Consider the following 18,535-nt stretch of genomic DNA (forward strand, 5'->3'; position numbering starts at 1 on the left):
CAATGTTTGCCTCTAATGCTTGTACTCTTCTAACACCATAAACTATTCTTTCATAATCACACTGTCTTAATACCTTCTTTATGTAATGCCATTCTAGCTGGGAACATTCCACCTACAGCTCTTCTTTAGAACTTTCCTACATCTGACATTTTTTTCCCTACGTGGATATGGGAATTACTGCATATTGTAATCCTGTTCTGAGTCCTCTACAGTAGTTCAAGTGTGGGGAATACACTTCAGAGCAGAGGTTACCTCAACCCCAGCAGTTACCTTTCAAACAATATTCATCATCATGTTAACTGAGCTCTGACCCATCTGAAGAAGTTATTTTTTACCAGTAGAGAGAATTTACAAACTTTCCTGTTAAAGTTGGGATGATTAGCTTATTTCCTGAGAAATGTTACGGTACCTTTGTATTCTCTGCTTCATCACTAAGATTATTTGTCACTTGTGCTTTTTCATTCTGCCATGAAGTATGAAAGACAATCAGAGAATTTATCAACAGAGTGGCTCTGTGGAAGGTGAAAGAAACAACGAAATCTTTACCATCATCAAAAGAGATGGTAGAAGGAAGAGAAATGGGGAATGCTGAAAAATCCCTCAGAACCAGTAGAAAGTGGCAGTCCTTTTAGCCACTAACAGTATTAAAAGATGATATGAGGAAAAGATTGTGCGAGCTTTGACTTCTACATTCTACCAACCCTGTATAAGGTCACTGTTGGGACCAAACACTTTAATAATCACATTAGGGATGGACAACTTAGCATCGGGGCCAGTGATTAGAAAATATTAGTTCTTTCCTCAATGTTTGTTGAGTGAGTGAGGGAATTCATAACCCGTGGTTCTGTTTATACTTCTGTTTTCAAGTCTCATCACTTATTAGCATAAGATACTGGGGCTTCATTATTGATATAACTGGCTACTCTGTGGAGACAGTAATTTGTCCTTTGTTCTTGCTGCTATAATTGTTTTTCCTTTTCCCACGCTGAGAATGCAGCCAGATCTTGTGTTTCTTTGCCTTCCTGCCTTTTGTACTGCAGCAGGAAGCAGCAATTACCAGTTAAGAGAAGGTTCCTTCTCAGGCTTTTGTTTGCAATAACCAGGTTGGCTCAGTGAGAATTATGTAGAGAGTGAGAGTGATAGAGGTAAATGCTTGGAGTTTAACAGGTTGACGCTGTAGGATCCAAGTGGGGAGAAATGTTGCTGAGATTAAGAGATGGAGTGGTTCTGGGGCACTTTCTGTCCCATCAGGTACATTCTGGGACCTCCAGTAGTACCTGAGGAGGTGAAGAACCCTACCAATGAATGATATTGAATCTCTTACCAGCTGGATGGTTGGAGGCTCAGCACAGAATAAAATTGTTTAGAATAATTTTCAGGCTTAGTACAGTGGAACCATTGATGAAAGTACTTGCCTGGGCAGTGACCAATCCACAGCACGAAATGAAAAAAATCTGTTTAAGGAGCATGAGAACTATAAGTGACTTTTATGTTCATCTGGTCCAGACCCTTCATTTGTAGATTATGAAACCAACATTTAAGATTTAAAAGAACTTATTCCAAGTTGTTGGTCTAAAGCCTGTGCAGAGTTGAAACCGTGGGTCCATCATCCTTCAGGGTGTTTTTCTTTTAACCTCACCATTTGAGAATTTCAGATCTATTTGTAGCAATTAAAATACATTATTATTTCATCATGATCATGAATAGTCCTTATCAAAGTAAAATCTCTTACTTTTGAAATGAAGTAGGGAAATCAAACCTATAAAAATATCCAGCTCTAACAGTGGATGTTTCAAAAAAGAATCATGGCTATGTGGATTTTCTAGTTATTTCTCATTATACAAATTGAGGGGGAAATGACCTGAGCTACTTTATCAGCAGCCGAAGTAGTTCATTTTACAGTTTCTGAGAATGAAATACCTCTTCCTAAGGCACTTTCCATGTAGATATGTGTACACAAGCATGTGAATAGACAGAAACACACAGACACCTGTTAGCTATCAAACACTGAGTGGGACTTTCCAGGAGTGGTCATGTTTGCATTAAACCTACTTAAGAGCTGAAGAAACGATTTATTTATACCTTCTGATTGGGTCCCATTTCTTAAGAATCATCTTACATAATACTCCTTGTCTAATTTCCTCCTTTATCCAGTCTTCTTTAATCTGTGTCTTCGTCACCTCCTTGTAACTTTTTGCTCCTTGCAGGCAAAAGGCTGATTGGAGTTTGCGTGCTTATTTTTATCATAAGAAGTCTGTGCCAGACTGTACAGCTATCCTTTGCAGAAGAGCCTCCTTCCAGGCAAGTGAGAAGCCTGCACTGTGGTGAGTTCAACGATGAGGAGACCTAAGTAAGTAGCCGGGGTGTGCACTCATCAGTCGGTCCGGCAGCGGTCCCTGGGTCACTGTGAGTTCGGACCCTGCCCTAGGTGGCTCAGAAGGCGAAGTGAGGCCCACGGGGTGAAAACTGTCCGTTGCATGCTGCGTCACTGAGAGATGCTGCTCACAGGAGGCTGGCCTGGTGTGCCTGCCCTTACTCAGCCATCTGTTCAGATGTTCCCATAGGAGTCTCTCTGCCAGCAGGGTCCGTGGCGGATGAGGATAAACAGCAGCACCATTAGGGTCCCAGACACCAGGCAAAAGACAACGGCTAGGATGATCCTTAGAACTGCGGGAAGATCGGAAGAGCATTATTGTCAAATAACAGATTGGGGAAAACTTGGAGATCAGGAAATGAATGGATTATGCAAATATAAAGATCACACATCAGTGTTGATTTCCTGCCTTAATTTTAAGTTTCAGTGGCACTTCTGAAGCAGCCATGAAATCAGCATAGTGTGGTGAAAAGAGTGCTGGACTCAGAGTCAGGGGATGACTTAGATTCCAGTTCCAGCATGACCTCGGACCTTTGACCTTTGGTCCTCAGCTCCTCCACTGTAAAGGGACGGCTGAAGGATTTCTAAGGTCCTCTTCTAGCATCAACTTCGTGCATTTTTCTACAGTTACAATGGTCAATTATTCATGGCGTCAGGGACAAAGGGAATTCTGAATGCTCAACTGTCATCATTAATTGGGTCTAAAGAAATGGGATATCAACTTTCAGTCTTTGAATTTGATTTTCAGTAATTATCTTTTAGAGAGCACATATTGACTATGACAAGCATTTTTTAGGATAATTGTGTACTATTGCTATCCTGTACCTTTATTTATACTGATCAGTCATGGAGCAGACATATGGAGTTGTTTTTTTATGAGATGCTGTTCATTATCTCACCTGGAAAGTTACCCCCCTCACCATACATACACCCTAGTCCACAACAGTACATACATCAAAAATATCAGTTTGCACCATCTCTAAATGTTACGTCTGATTTTCACTGTAAAAATATGGGATTGCTTGCTAGCTTAGGCAGTGGGAGAGCAAACATCTCTCTGATCCTGGTAGCAGAGCCCTGCTGCTCCATGGAACACAGCCTGACCTTATTATTGTAGAGATGAGAAAAATGAGAGGTGGAGAGATTAGATGAATTGGCTAAGGTTAGGCAGATAATTGCATTTGGGTTGGAACACATGGGGTCTTAGCAGTCTCATAATTTTAAAACCATCTATTCACGAATGACTTCCAAATTTAAATCTTTCCCAACTCAAGGCTCATATAGCCAACTGTGTACTCAACATATTCCCTTGGACACCTAACAGGCATTTCAATCTCAACAAGTCCAAAACTGAGCTCCCAGTCCCCTTGCCCCCGCCTCCCCCACCAAATCTGTTCTTCCCACAGCCTCTCCCATCTCAATTCATTGAAACTTCCTTCTTCTAGTGTCTCCGCTCCATACTCGTGGAGTCCCCCTTGACACCTCTCTTTCTCTCACATCCTATACCTACTCTGAAGTCCTATTGGTTCTACCAAAAACTGTACCCAGAAACCAATGATTTCTTCCCTTCTCAGCCACCACCCTGTTTTTGAACCATCATCATCATTTGCTGGGATCAGCACAACATGCTCCTGATTTGCTCTTAGCTTCTATCCTTTCTCCCCTACAACTTGCTTTCAACACAGCAGCCACTAAGCTTCAAGTCAAATCACACCACTCCTATACTAAAAACAAAGTCTTCAATGAACTCTCACCTCACTCAGAATGAAAGCCAAAGTTCTGATGATAACCAGGTCACGGGGCTCTCCATTATCTTATTAACCTCTTGGGTTTCTTTTCTGCACACTCTTGCCTTCACTTAACTCTCTTTTGGCCACACAGGCCTTCTTGTTCCTCAAACGTGCCAGGCACACTCCCCTTCACTGCCGCTGCCTAGAAGCTCTTCTCACAAATCTCGGCACCAGGTAAACCCATCACCTTCCCTGCTCAGCTCTTATCTTCTCAACAAGGACTTTCTATGTAAAAGGGCAACCTTCCCACGTTTGCAGATGCTAACTACTATATATAAAATAGATAAACAACAAGTTCATGCTGTAGCACACAGGGAACTCTATTCAATATCTTGTAGTAACCTATAATGAAGAAGAATATGAAAATGAATATATGTATGACTGAAACATTATTAGGTCCACCACAAATTGACACAACATTGAAAACTGACTATACATCAATCAAAAATATATTTTAAAAAAAGTGCCACCTGTATGCCCTCTCCCCATCCCCACTTGGCACTTGTGACTCTCACCTTCCAAAGTACTTATTTATTATGTTTATTATTCATTGTCCATCTCTCCTTCCCTCTAACAGAATGTATGCGTCATGAGAGCAGGAGCCTTTGTCTTTTCTGTTCATGAATGTATCCCAAGCATTTAGAACAGTACTTGGCACATATCAGGAGCTCAATAAATATTTGTGAGAATGAATGATCTAAAACTCATAGGTCCTCAGCTCTTAGTTCTGTGCTTTTCTCATGCTGTCGGGTTTCCTCTTAGCATCATGAGAAGGGGAATATTAATAAAATTAGGATCTGGCGGACTGGTGCCATTACCATTGTAGATGGAGTTAATGTAAAGTTGGAGGGAACTGAACAGAATTGAGGGAGAAAGGAAAGAACTAAACAGAAATGAGGGAAGAAGGAAGAGACTAATGATGCCTTAAAATTAATGTCCATGGCTGACTTGGAAATTTATTTTCAGTTTACTTTTTTGGCCATGTTGTCATACCCTTTCCCAACCTTTTTGTTTCCTTTATTCCTTCCTAGACATGTAGCGAGCACGCACGATATGCCAGATTAGCTGTGTGCTAGGTTCTGGGGTTCCGTGATCCCTGGTCTTGAGGAGGTCACCATCTAATGGGAGAGCTGGATAGCTAATTACGAGATGACGGGATAAATAGTAAAACAGAGGTGCAAAAGATGTGCCGTTGGAACAGAGAGAGAGCTGCAATCAACACAAAGTGGTCTATTTGGAAGAGAACGAGTTTGGAAAGGCTTCTGAGAAAATGATAAGATTTGAGCTGGACTTTTAGGTAAATAAGACTTTGCCACAAGACAGAGTGAGTTGCACAAGGGTGTCTTTGGGAAGTAATGAGCAGTAGCATGTTGTTGGAGTATAGGTTGTGGCAAGGTGAGACCAGATATGTAGGTTGAGGCTCAGGTTTTAGAAGGTCTGGTTTGCCACGTGGCAAATGGAAATCATCATGGAGGTGACATGACCCAATCTGTGTTTTTTAAAAACAAGCAAAACTAGAAAAAAAAAGGTAGGATGGTGGAGACACTCTAGGCCTGATAGCTATTAAAATGTCTTTGACAGGGTACGGAGGGCTCAGTGCTGGACGTGTGGCCCTGAGAACACAGATGAGGAGGTTCAAGAGAGAATCGTGAGGTAGCATTGACGGACTTGGTGATGGTCTAAATATACTGGTCAAGGAAGGAAAGCTGTGGTCATGGATTCTAGGTTGGGTGAATGGGAAAATGATTAGGCTGTGAATTGAGATCCAAAGCACATTAGAAAGGACCCATTTGGAATAGAGGAGATAATAAATTTAGTTTCAAATTGGGATTGAGATGAGTCATTGTCCTAGTAGAGATGATCAGCAGGCAGCTGGAAAAAACGGGTCTAGAAGTCTACGTGTATATATGGAAATAAGGATTGTAGATGGAGAAGACGGAGGCCTGGCTAATATTGGCTTACGGTGAGTGTGGGATGAGGAAACCAAGGACAGGGCCCTGGGACACCATTGTTCAGGGCACTGGTGAAAATGATCAATCCAACAGAAACACGACAAAAAGTCAGAATAAAGAGAAGACTCAGGAGAGATTTTCTCCCTTTCTCTCTCTTTCTGTTTCCCTTGTGTTTATTTTTTAAATTATATGCTCCCATGTACCATGAAGGATTTTGTGAGTTTGACAGAGAGATGTTTAGAATCTGAGAAGGGAGAGTGATCAATTGTATCTACTGCAAAGAGATCTAGTGCGGGTAGCGACTGACATGACATCCTACTACGAGCGGACACAAGAAAGCTGCTGAGCTGAGAATGGGCACTACTTTTTGGAAAACGATTTTGACAACATGTATCAAAAGCCTCTTCCTCTTGCCATGAAACCCCGAGTCCTGTCTTCTCTACCTCTTTTCCCCCTTTGAATATTCCTCCTTTTCTCCTTCACTCCTACTAGATTTTGGATTATTCCAACAGCCTCTCAAAAGTTCTCCTGCCCTCAGTTCCACTCCTCTTCAGTCCATTCTCCCCATTGGAACCAAAGAGGTCTGTCTAAAACAAGAGGCCAGTCATATCATCTGACCTTTGCCTAAAACCCTTTAATGACCAGAGCTACTCAACTTGACCTACAAGACACTTAACGCCTGCCTCTTCAGCATCTTTGCCCTCTCACGGATCGTAAGTTGTCCAGCTCCTAAAATGCCCCCATGCTGTCCTTAGCCCCTTGGCCTTCATACACTTTCCCTCTTTACCTATAACATTCTCCTCTCTCCTCACCTCCACTCACCTGGTTAACTCCTTCTCTCCTTCAGATTTGGTTTAAACATCTCTGCCTTTGAAAAGCCTTCTCTAACACCTTAGACTGCAGCTAATTGCCTCTGCTGTATGTTTTTATAGTTACCTGTGTGTCCCTCATCAGAGTACTCACCATATTTAATTGTTCAGCCTTGTTTAATTCTCTATCTTTCTTCCTGTCCTCCCTGCCTGCCTCCCCACCTCTGTGTCAAGATCTACAAGTCACGTGGGGAAAATTTTCTGGTCTTGCTGCTGTTTCCTCAGCAAACTTAATGCCTGCTACATAGGTACATATCAAGTACATAATAGGTGCTCAATAAATATCCATTGTTTACTAACTGTTCTTATGCTTTGACCCACTAATCTTATTTTTGGGAATTTGTCCTAAGGGAATAGTCCACAAGATGCTGTAGGATGGGAAGGAAGATGATATGGTAGAAACATGGTGTTGGAGAGTGTTAGGCTTCAATCCTGACCTTATCACTTGTGGCAAGTTATTTTCCGAGGTTCAGTTTTCCTCCCTGTAAAAGGAGGAGATGTGATTTTGACAGGAAAAGGAAAAGAGGCCACTGAATTAGGCACTGATGACTTCCAAAAGGCAAGTTTCAACAAAGAGATGAAGGAAGGAAGAATACCATTTTACAGAATAGTTCAGGAGTTAAGAGGAAGCTGGGGAAATAGAGCTGGAGAATATAAATTATTTATTTGAGGAAACTGGGATTGAGGACAGTGAGATGGAGTTGGCACATGAAGGTGCTCTTTGATGAGAGATTTGGACATTTTCATAGCAAAAAGAAGACAATGAAGCTAACGAAGAGATTCATCAAGGTCCAATGAGCCTACAGGTGGGGAGAGGAATTAGGTTACTCAAGAAGGAGCATGTTTTCTTGAGAAACAGCAGGAAAGGCAGGTTACAGCGTCTGAGATATTTTGAAGTAGTGACAGGAGAACTTAAAAGAGGTTTTAATGGGTTATCTTGCTCTTCTCAGGATATCTCATGAGAATTAAAGAAGTCAAGATGGAATTCTAAGTTTGGGAAAATTAACAAGACCTTCTTGTTAGAAAACAAGAAAAGAGTCCAGTGAGGGTGACTATAATTATTATGCAGTGTTGAAAGATCCAGCTGAGGTTGGAATAGAAATGTCAACGTTCATAGTTTGAAATGGTGACCGCTGATTTTATTTAGCTCTACTCAGCAGATCAGAACGTTCAAACTGTGTGGTCGATTTGAGGTGGGGTTGGCTATTGGTGGGGTGCACAGGGTATGGGAAGGGCCATTATTAACGACTGTCAGAATTGCCTAGGTGGAGAGCAAGAGAGGAAGCGGGGAATGAGTTGGTATATACCACAGCAAGTGCCCAATGTCATTAACGAATGATGAGACATGTCCTGGGGAACTGATGACAATGGTGACAAGGATGAGAAAAAGGTATAGTAATCATATGGCCTCATCTCTGAGGGAGGAGGGGTGCTGTGAGGGAGATCATTGAACAGGGGCTCTAAAGAGCAACGAGGGACCAGAGAATGCCAAGGTGACTGTGAAGGAAACAGAGGCCAAGGACACAGCCACGATGGCATAAACATGGACATACAGTCAATGAGTGGGTCTTTATAATACACGTATAGTCAAAGCTCATTCATAGCCTCTGTCCCCCATTTATTGAAAACTGAGGTCCAGGCTTCTGACACCTGGGCCCAGTCATGAGGAAGACAGGCTAAGTAGGGAGGGTGGAACAGTTATTCAATTAGCAAATACTGTTTGAAGGCAGGTTCTAGGCATTGCCCACTGGCTGAAGATTCAAGGAGGAAAAAGGCCAGTTAGAAGCTCATAGCTGAGTCTTGGGCATGTATGTATGTGCTGTAGATTATCAGCTTTACGGAGATTATGAGGGGAACCTGGAACTTCTCACTGGTAAACCTCCTTCCTATGAAATAACTGGAGTTGGAGATGGAGGTGGGGCTGGGAGAGTGCTAGTGAAGAAAGTCTGACCATGTTAGTGGAATTTTGGAATTAAAGAAGCATTTTCTTAAAAAAAAAAAAAAAGAGTTTTATTCATTTCAGGCAACGTACTAAGGGACTCAAGCTTATCATGAATTTCCCAGAAAAGGCTCCAGTCAATTTAATCGATATCAGAATGAAGTTAATTGAGTCCCTTAGCACTAGGTGAGAACACTGCTCATCGGTATGGGTAGAATTTCATGGATGGAGATACCCTAAGGAGAAGGGCCGCCAGGTATTCTGTACATATGGGATATGCCCTGTATTTAATGGTTTTGTCCTGCTTCCTCTTTTGGCTTTCTCAGGGCATCTTTCACATCTTGTCTTAAGGTTTTTTTGTTTTTTGTTTTAAGTTATAAAAATTCAGCAGTTAGAGCTACTTATCACACTTCTCTGGGCATCCTGTACCCCCATCTGCTTTAGTGCACCTACTAAAGAGTCATTCAAGCCCTACTACCTTCCATGCTTCAGCCTGCTCTGTAGTGCCTCTGCCAAGGCAAGTGGGCATCCAGCCCCATGGACACGTCTGGTCCCAGGGATTTCCCACCACCGAACACAGTCTGTCTTCCTGAAATGTTTACCTGCTGCCCCTCACCTCACTGTTTGAGACCCTATGGAACACATCGAATCCTTTCTCCTTAAAGAAGTTCAAATATTGAATTCTCTCTGTTAGAGACCACTTCACGTTATAGACATTTAACAAACTTTCTATGAGCTAAAAATCAATGGTGTGCTGGTAAACTGGACTTTAAAAAAAAAAAACAAACAGAAAACAAAACTCTGATTTGTAGCATATGCTGATTTCTATGGTAAAAATACTCCTCCATGATACCATGGCCAATTTCAAACTGCCAAAGTGAAGTCATTAAGCTCAGAGTTGGGAGATAATACGTACTTCCCACTCTTGAGATCTGTATGCGCTAGCTCCAGCACACCAAACCCTAAGTTTTCTTTTTATTAACATATTTTGCTTCTTAATTATATTTCACTCTCCTTGGATACTGGATTGTTGATGTTGGTGTTTTGAAGAAAAGAATTCTACAAACATACTACAGGTAGATTTAAGAAGAAGAGGTGACAGATGACTATGGAGAATGAAGGAGAGGGTGATAATCTGATAATTTGCAGGTTACTACTAGGTGTTGGTGCTAATCAAGGTAGAAAGAGTAGGTTCAGAGAGGAAAGGTAAATAATTTATACATTCATGAGCAAATATTTATTGAGCACGAATCCATGCCAGGCGCAGGCACCTCAGGGTGCTGAGGACAGATACAGGGCAGGATGCAACAAATAAAAAAATCCTTGCTCTTGTGGAGATGACATCTTATCTCATTAAAATTGGTCCCTTGAAGGAAACTCGTGGGAATCTCTTTGGACACTGAATCTTCTGCCAAGTAACTCCCCTGTGCTTTCCAGCTTCAAGCCACTGGCACATTTGATGAAGGCCTATTTAGCACCTGTACCATTAGAATAAACCTCATCCAAACTGATGTCATATGGCGTAGCTGTCATCTCTTGTAGGAAGCCTTCATTCCTTACCGTTTCCTTCCCTCCAAATCCAGGTAACTCTTGTTCCCATAGCAAACCTTGGAGTCATAAGACATAACCTTCGACATTCTATGTAATATGCATCTCTGTACTTCTCCACTACATTGTAGATTTCCCAAGGCAGTTTTCTGGGCAAGTTCCATCTTTATTCGGCCATGCTTCAGCTTAGCCTTTATCGGAAGTAGCCAAGTCCAAACTAAATACATTTTCAATGTAAAACGTTCATGTAAGCCAGTCAAATCATCTTACTTTATATTAATATTTTCCTTCTCATTACAGTAAAATAAAACCCCGAAATAAAAATAAAGCCCCTACAATCTGTCCTTCAGAAATTTTATTCTAATTAAACACGCACACACTTTTCAAAAAATAAAAAATAAAAAGCATTACAAAAGTAATGCTTTTGAACTTCCTAATAATGACTTTATTCACTCTTTTACATTTGGCTCACTGCTGGAGGAAAGTTACATCCATGGAGGAGACAGGGTAATTAGATGATGGCCCCAAGGCCAAATATTTACTTTGAAGAGAAATAACACAAACACATCAATTGGTATCTTGTGTCAGTCATCCCATGACCGACCTGGAGGGGGAATGGCTTTGCTCTAGGCACTGGCATCCAGTAGAAACCATCTCTAGAAACTGTTCCATCTTTATTTGTGCCAGTAACGTAGCAGGGTGCTCTTTGTGTTTTGTCTGCACATGGCGAATCTACAGGACTCTAAATAGTGTCATTCAAACATGAGTTCTTCTTGTATAGTAAGTCGCTTCAGCAGGACCTGTGAGTTTGCTTGGGTTTTCTGAAGATCCCAGAATCAAAGCCTTACATATTCTTTCTGTCCTCAGGACAGATACCACACCCGCATTAAGCATTCCAGTAAGGTTTGATCTGGGAGGTATTCAGAACACTCTTGCATTTCTAATTTTGTTCCGCTTTGATATGTGTGCCCTGAATTCCAATTCTTTGACCCCAAGTAAATGCTTTCTGCTTGATTACTGCCTCCCGGGTTTGGCAAGCTTTATGGCAAGGAGGGGCAGGACCAGGTGGAGAGGTAGGAATTGCCTAAAGTTCAGGTCCCTGAAACATACAATTATCACCCAAAACCTATTTCCCACAAAGATGGGGGTGATGACCAAATTATATCCTCAAAGCACCATCTGCCTGCACAAAGGGGGTCCTGCCCTTTCTGCAGCACTCTACACGCCCTCTAGTCCAGAATGGCCTCGGTACCTTCATAGTTGCTCGTGGTACACTCTGCAGACCAGTCTTGGGGGATCACGGGGGCCACCAGCTCAGCAAACTTCGTCAGAGGGCAGCTGGGGGTGCAGCCAGGCAGCGTGAGGGGATGTGGCTCCCGCCACGTCGTGTTCCGATAGTACATCTCCACGAAGTGCTCCCTGGTGGGGGAAGCGCAGGAAGGCAGAGGAGAAGCCCCGTTACTTCTGTGTTGTTGAACTGCCTTTGAATTTTCTTTTTTTTCCACCTGGCCTGTAACATGTCAGTTGAAGGACTAGTGGAAGAATTTATGGGAACGAGTAGATACTAGCCAACTTAGTTGTGGGAAGAGGGGGGGTTGGGGCACGTGGGCCAGCCGGGGAGGGTGGAAATGGGAGAACTGGTTTGTTAGATGACCAAAGGCATATGAGGCAGGGACCAGGATGCTTAATTAGAGAAGGAGCTGAGAGGTGATGATTGGGGGAGTCGGGGGTGATCTGAACCTTTGAGCGAGAAGTAGGGGGCAGGTGAGATACTGTTTTTTTCCCCCTTATTATCTCCCTTTTATGCTTCTCATTTGCTCCTTCCTTTTCTCTCTTAATATTTCTTTCAATCTTTCCCCTGAATGAATGTATCTGTCCTCTCCTGTAACCAGACCAGAAATCTGGAACTGAATAGAATAAAACATAGGTGCTTGAATATGCAGCAAGACTTATCAGAGCCTTACTGAGGGGGGCTCTCGCAATACTTTATTTCAGAAAGCAATGCACTGTTTAAGGAAGGACGACTGCCCCAAACCAACCTTGTAAAGCTAGTATGAGGTGCCTACGGAAGTCATTTGCCAAAGAGGCAGAAGAGAGATTCAAATAGAATTTAGTCACCTTTCTTGGGATAGTAATCTCACAATTGCAACGTTTGGATGTTGTTATAAACAAGCCTTTTAAAACATCACTTTAAAAAGCCATAGAAACAATAGTAACCACAAATACTCACTTATAAGAATACATCTTAAAAAACTTTCCTTATATTACATGAATGAGTACCTATACCTCAGAATAACTTTCTCGGTGACAGCGTCTTTTATTTCAAGATAATATGACAAGACGACTAATAGTCTATCAAAATTCATGATTCTCTTTGCATAGAATAAATTTACAGCTGAGACGTGACTACACTTCCCAGACTCCCTTGTACTCAGGAAGGACCAAGCGACTAATTTCAGCTAGCAGAATAGAAGCAGAAGTGACATGTGCCCCTTCTGGGCTGAGATGCCCAATAAGCAGACTGCCTTCTCCACCCTCTCATCTTTTTCTACAAGCTGCCTGCAAGTGAACGCAGCGCTCTGGAAAACTGTGAGTCCAAAAGATGGAACCCTGGGTCCCCGAATCACACCATGTGTGTGACTCACACCTTAGGTGAGTCACTTCCTACTGCCCAGGAACATCTGCAACGGACTGTGAGATGAGTGAGAACGACATCTCCATGGGGTTAAGCCTCGACAACTTGACGTTTATCTGTACAGCAGCCAGAATTACCCTGATTAATTAATACCTTTGGAAAATAGTTTTAGGGGACTCAAAATTGGCTCCAGTGGTAAAGACACACGTTAAGATGCCTATAAAGAGTTTGGATGAAAATGTTTCCTAAATGTGAAAGTGGAAAGAGACACTATTTTCTTAAATTAGTGAATTACTTTATATGGTATATGATTTTAAGTTTATGTATGTAACCAGAAATGAAATATTTTAAGAGTATATTTAGCTATCTTATCCATAACCTTGAGTTTACATATATAAGATAGATAACAATCTCTTTTTCTGTTTTTTTATTTTCTTATCGGGATAAATTGGGATCACCCTATACTGGGGATCACCTAATTTTTATGCATATATCTATGTCTGTATTGTTAACTCGGACCCTCCTTGTTTCTAATTTAAAAGCAAGCCAGTTTAACTTACGATATTTCTCTGGAGTGTTCAAAGAAATTTCCCAATATAACAACAAACTTGACTTCTAACAGTGACTGGCCCTTGGTTACTTTTTTTTCTGTAGGTCAATGTCTCTCAGTTGAAAAATGCCCCACACTTGATGATTCATAACATGAATGTATTTAAGGTGGTGTGAGAAGGCGATTCATAGGTCAGAATGCTGCAGTGCCCTAAGTAGAAGCAGGTGCAGGACCACTGGGATGCAGAAACCAGAGACGAGGGAGGGTCCGGTGAAGTGGGCAGTTCCTTTTGTCTTATCTTGGACAGTGCCTACTCCTAGAGCTGAGCCTGCAGTCGTCACTGGATGTGCTAACTCCCTGGAGTGGGCATTCGATGGGGCAGCCATACGCAGGGCTTATCTGTGACAGAGCACTTTATGTCCTCCGTCTTCTCATTCCCATTTTCAGCTCTGTGGGTATTCTCCACATAGTGGGTATCGTCTCTCCACTCTGACTCTAGCTATTTGAGGGCACAACTTGCTAAGACCACATTTTAATTCCATCTCATTGTGCTTGGCACCCAGTTAGAGCTTCAACAACGGATGCACTTACCCTTCCTTAACCGTGCACAACTCACTTTCTTTGTAAGCAGTGAAGGCGCTGGGTGAGAATGGGCCTCTGAGCTGGCTACTTTCCTACTCTATAAATTCAGGTGGCCAGACAACTATAGCCAGGACTACGAAGTGTGAAAAAAAAAAAAATGCAGGGCTCCTTGTTTAAAAGGTATTAAGAATTTCAAGATGGCAACAAAGGTGCGTTAAACCAAGCCTGGCTCTTTTGAGCAACAGGGCCCTATGTAACCTCACGGTCAGGGTGGTTCTGTCTGCAGTAATTGTGGCTGCCTTGAGAGATGAGCGAAGTGTGCTTCCCCAGCTAACCCTGAAACCACACTCTGGGGTCACTGCTCTGCCTCCACCCCTTCCTCGTTCTTATTCCATCAGTAATGTCCCATGACGTCTTCCTCCTTCCTCCCAACGAGAATGCCAGTGACACAGCAGATACAAAGTTTTGGTGTGACCTTGCCCATTGTGACCAACCCTTCCTGGTTTGTCCAGGACTTTCCTGGTTTTAACAATGAAACTCACGTGTTCCAGAACACCTTCAGTTCTGACTAACCTTGGCCTTTCTAGTGGACTTGTGCTAGCTGGGGAGGGTCACACCAGGCTACAAAGAAGTAAACACTGCACAGAAGCTGTACTTTAAGAATCCTACCTGGCAGATATGAATCACCAGAAGCTGCATAGACATGTTTGAAATTAAAAGAACATTATTTATAACCATACACAAACTTTATTTTTCTCCTGGTATCGTCTACCACCTTGTATTTTCCAAGAGAACAATGCAATGTCCACAGACTTCTTAGAAAATCTTCATCTTTTCAAAAAAACATCATTTCTGTCACCTAGGCTGGTTCTCCCAACTTTTTCAACTACTGCGTCTGTACATTCTTTCCCAATAAAATAAAGCAAAGAAAAAAGGAGTCATGACTAGCAAAGATATTGGTACTCGCCACCATTCTTCCCTCTGAATATAAAACCAAACCAAACCAACCAGAGACAAAACCCTTAAGCCAACAACAACAACAACAACAACAACAACAACAACAACAACAACAATAACAAAGCCTGGGGTCCAGTGATATTAATCTTGAAAAGCATCTCTTAGACACTCACCCCTTCTCCAGGTACAATTCCATTAAGTGGCAGGAAGCGTAGGGAGGGATTCCGTTGTAGACATCTAGCGCCATCTGGAGGGCACTCACGGTAGTGTCATGCTAACAGAGATTTCAAACAAACATTTTTTGATCTTTGCGTCTGGTTCAGATTTAGTCCATAGATATGTACTAAACACTTGTAGAACACCACAATGGTTTCTGATCCAATTAAATTTCCCATAACCCCAGTGACTTAAAAAGTAGAGAGGGAAAGGGCTAATTTTGGTTGCGAATCTGCTGGGTGTAGGTAGTGAGATTTAATATACACATCATTATTTCCCTTTAAAAGACGAAGAAATTGAGACCCAAAGAAATTAATTAACTTGCTTAATGTCATATGTCTCCAAAGTGGAAGAAAGTAAATTCGAGCCAAGTCTTCTGATTTTGTTCCATGCTTTTCCCCAGTAGAATATATCTCTGTTTTAGTTTGTTTCATTCATTTTCATTAAATTTTAAAATAATTTGGAAAACATTAATGCTAGATTATATTTTTTCTATAGATTAGCATGATCTGTGATTTTAAGTTTGGAGAAGAATATATGAGGTTATAAATGGTTAGAGAGAATAAAATGTAAGGAAGTAGAGTGTGTAGCTTAATGATAATTGTTAAAGGTTTATCTCAGAATAGCTGGAGGGCATAGGGGGCTGGTTTTCAGCCCCAGTTTTGCCACTGATTAGCTATCTAATCTTAAGAAATCCTCAATTTGCATATCTACAAAATGGGCATAATATTTGGTTGCCTGAACTATATGGCAGTATACACATACTCAAAAGGAGTTAGTACTGATTTACTAGAGAAAAAAAAAGGATTTTACAGATTTATGACTTGCCAGAAGTCAACCACACAAGTTAGTACTGGAAATCAGATTAGAAACTAAAAAAATCAAAAGAATCAACTAATTTCAAGTCTACCTTTTTCCAAGAAGCCCTATACTCTGTTCCCTCTGTGAGTTCGTTCTCTAGCCTACACCATTTGGAACCCAAGACAATAAATAAACTTCCTGTATCTTTAGTCACCTCTTCAATCCTCTTGCAGAATGAAAGCCTGGGTTTCTCCAGCTAAACCATATCTGAGAAATCCACTGTCATGGAGAAGTGGGTGGGAGCCTGAGCAGGGCACCATGTCCTGTTTCCTTGCTCATCCAGACTCCATGGACAGCCACTTCAGTGCGTGGTACATCCCCAGCAATCTCCCTTCACAGTGTCTCTTTCCCTGGCTCCTGCTTCAAGATGGATGTCTTCTCCAAGCTCTCTCTCTTTCCTTTCTGCAGCCAAATATAGCTCTAACTTCAAGTCACAGCTCACCTTCCCTTGCCCTCTTCTGTTGCCACCTGAAGTTTCCTCCTTGGATGCCCTTGGCATTTCAAATCCAGCTGCCTAATCAGCACACTCACCTGGCTGGTGACCGCCTCTGTGAATGGTTCCACCCTCTTCCCAGTCTTCGAGGCTTGAAACATCACCTTCACTTGTGGCTTACCTTCCACACCATTGCCCTCTGCCCACATTTCATTTCATCACCACGTCCTGTACACTCAGCTCTCCTTGTGACCCTGCTGCCCCCTTTCCCCTCCTGCTGCCGCTCTGGTTTTAGTTTGGAACAGAAGTGTTGTTTCCTTTCTCTGAGGCACCGAGGCGCTGGCGTGAATGACGCTGCTAGTCTGCTTTGCGTGGTGTTTGCATGCTCATTTGTCTTTTTGTCAGCATTAGATTGTAAATTCCTTGAGGACTAGAATTAGGTATCTAATTAAGTTAATTATTTAAATTAAATTTTATTAAAATATGGTCAGTTACAATGTGTCAGTTTCTGGTGCACAGCATCATGTGTCAGTCATACATATACATACATGTATTCCTTTTCATACTCTTTTTCATTATAGGTTACTACAAGATATTGAATATAGTTCCCTGTGCGCTACAGAAGAAACTTGCTTTTCATCTGTTTTATATATACATATATATAGTAGTTAGTATTTGCACATCTCCAACTCCCAATATGTATTTAATTTTAAAAGATTTTAACAGGGGTCTACCATTTATAGGGTAATAGGGAAATGGTGATGAAGGGAATGAGGCTCCTGAAAGAATTCGCACCCTTTAACAAACGGATGTTGAAGGGAGATGAGACACTCACCGCGGAGTACATGATGAGTCTTCTGTGGTTTGATGGCTGAGTTGCGCTCTTCATATGATTGAGGATTTCACCAACCAGGACGCCTTAAAGACAACAGATCCACATGCAGCTGAATCAAATGGGGCTTATATTTTAGTTCATAAGCTTTCTGTTCACTAATACTAAGTGATTCTCTCTGTCATGATTCTCAAGACTTACAAAGGAAGGACAAGAACTAATTGTGCTTGAACACTGCGGTGTGCGAGGAGTGTCATTTACATATTTTTTTTTGGTTGTTTTTGGGGGTGGGTGTAATTAAATTTATTTATTTATTTTAGAGGAGGCATTGGGGATTGAACCCAGGACCTCGTGCTTGCTAAGCATCCTCTTTACCACGTGGGCTATACCCTCCCTTCTACATACATTCTTTTACTGAACCCTGACTTCTCTCTCCCATTCACAGGGGAGGAGACAGGCCTGGAGCCATCAGGTGACTCACACAGCTGGGGCAGGGGAGCTGGATTGGCACGTTAGGATGCTACTATACCAGGTTTTGTTAAAACTCAAGTTGTGAGGTTGATGAACTGGGAAGGAATTCCAGAAGGCTTTTCTCAGATAGCTGTTGGCCAGTGCTCTTCTCTAGGGCAGGCCTGGGATGACCTCATGGCATGGACCTCTCTGTCTTCATCCCGCCTGCAGTCACACCTGTAAGAAGCATGGGGAAAGCAGCTCTGGGTGTCTGCACAGGGCACGGACTGTTTTCTGTGGACCATTTCTCCAGGTTACGCTGGGTGTCACTACTGGGGGGCAGCCAGCATCTTTAGCTTTCACCCGAGGGCTCCATCTGCCATCAGTAGAAAGAAGCTTTTGCCCTTTGCATTTGTTGCTTCTGAGGTGGTAACAGGCAGACACACGACTCAGAGTCTCCGTCCTGCTGGCAGACACTGAGGGCTGAGGGGTAGCTTGGGGTGTCAGGTGCTGTTCTGAGGACGTGCTGCCTCAAGGACTTCCGCAA

General features: G+C 42.2%; 1 protein-coding gene across 1 annotated transcript in view; it reads right to left on the reverse strand.

Moving 5' to 3' along the window:
* Positions 1-684: 684 nt before the first annotated feature.
* ACP3 (acid phosphatase 3) overlaps positions 685-18,535 on the reverse strand; it is a 45,166-nt gene continuing 27,315 nt past the window's right edge. Inside the window, exons 8-11 of the mRNA XM_010947742.3 lie at positions 17,542-17,624; positions 15,370-15,470; positions 11,725-11,891; positions 685-2,667 (exon numbers count right to left, since the gene is read on the reverse strand). Coding sequence (XP_010946044.2) covers positions 2,549-2,667; positions 11,725-11,891; positions 15,370-15,470; positions 17,542-17,624 — 470 coding nt within the window. The 3' untranslated portion in view covers positions 685-2,548. The remainder of the gene's footprint in view (positions 2,668-11,724; positions 11,892-15,369; positions 15,471-17,541; positions 17,625-18,535) is intronic.

The sequence above is a fragment of the Camelus bactrianus genome, chromosome 1 (assembly GCF_048773025.1).
Source record: "Camelus bactrianus isolate YW-2024 breed Bactrian camel chromosome 1, ASM4877302v1, whole genome shotgun sequence".
Taxonomy (NCBI): Eukaryota; Metazoa; Chordata; class Mammalia; order Artiodactyla; family Camelidae; genus Camelus; species Camelus bactrianus.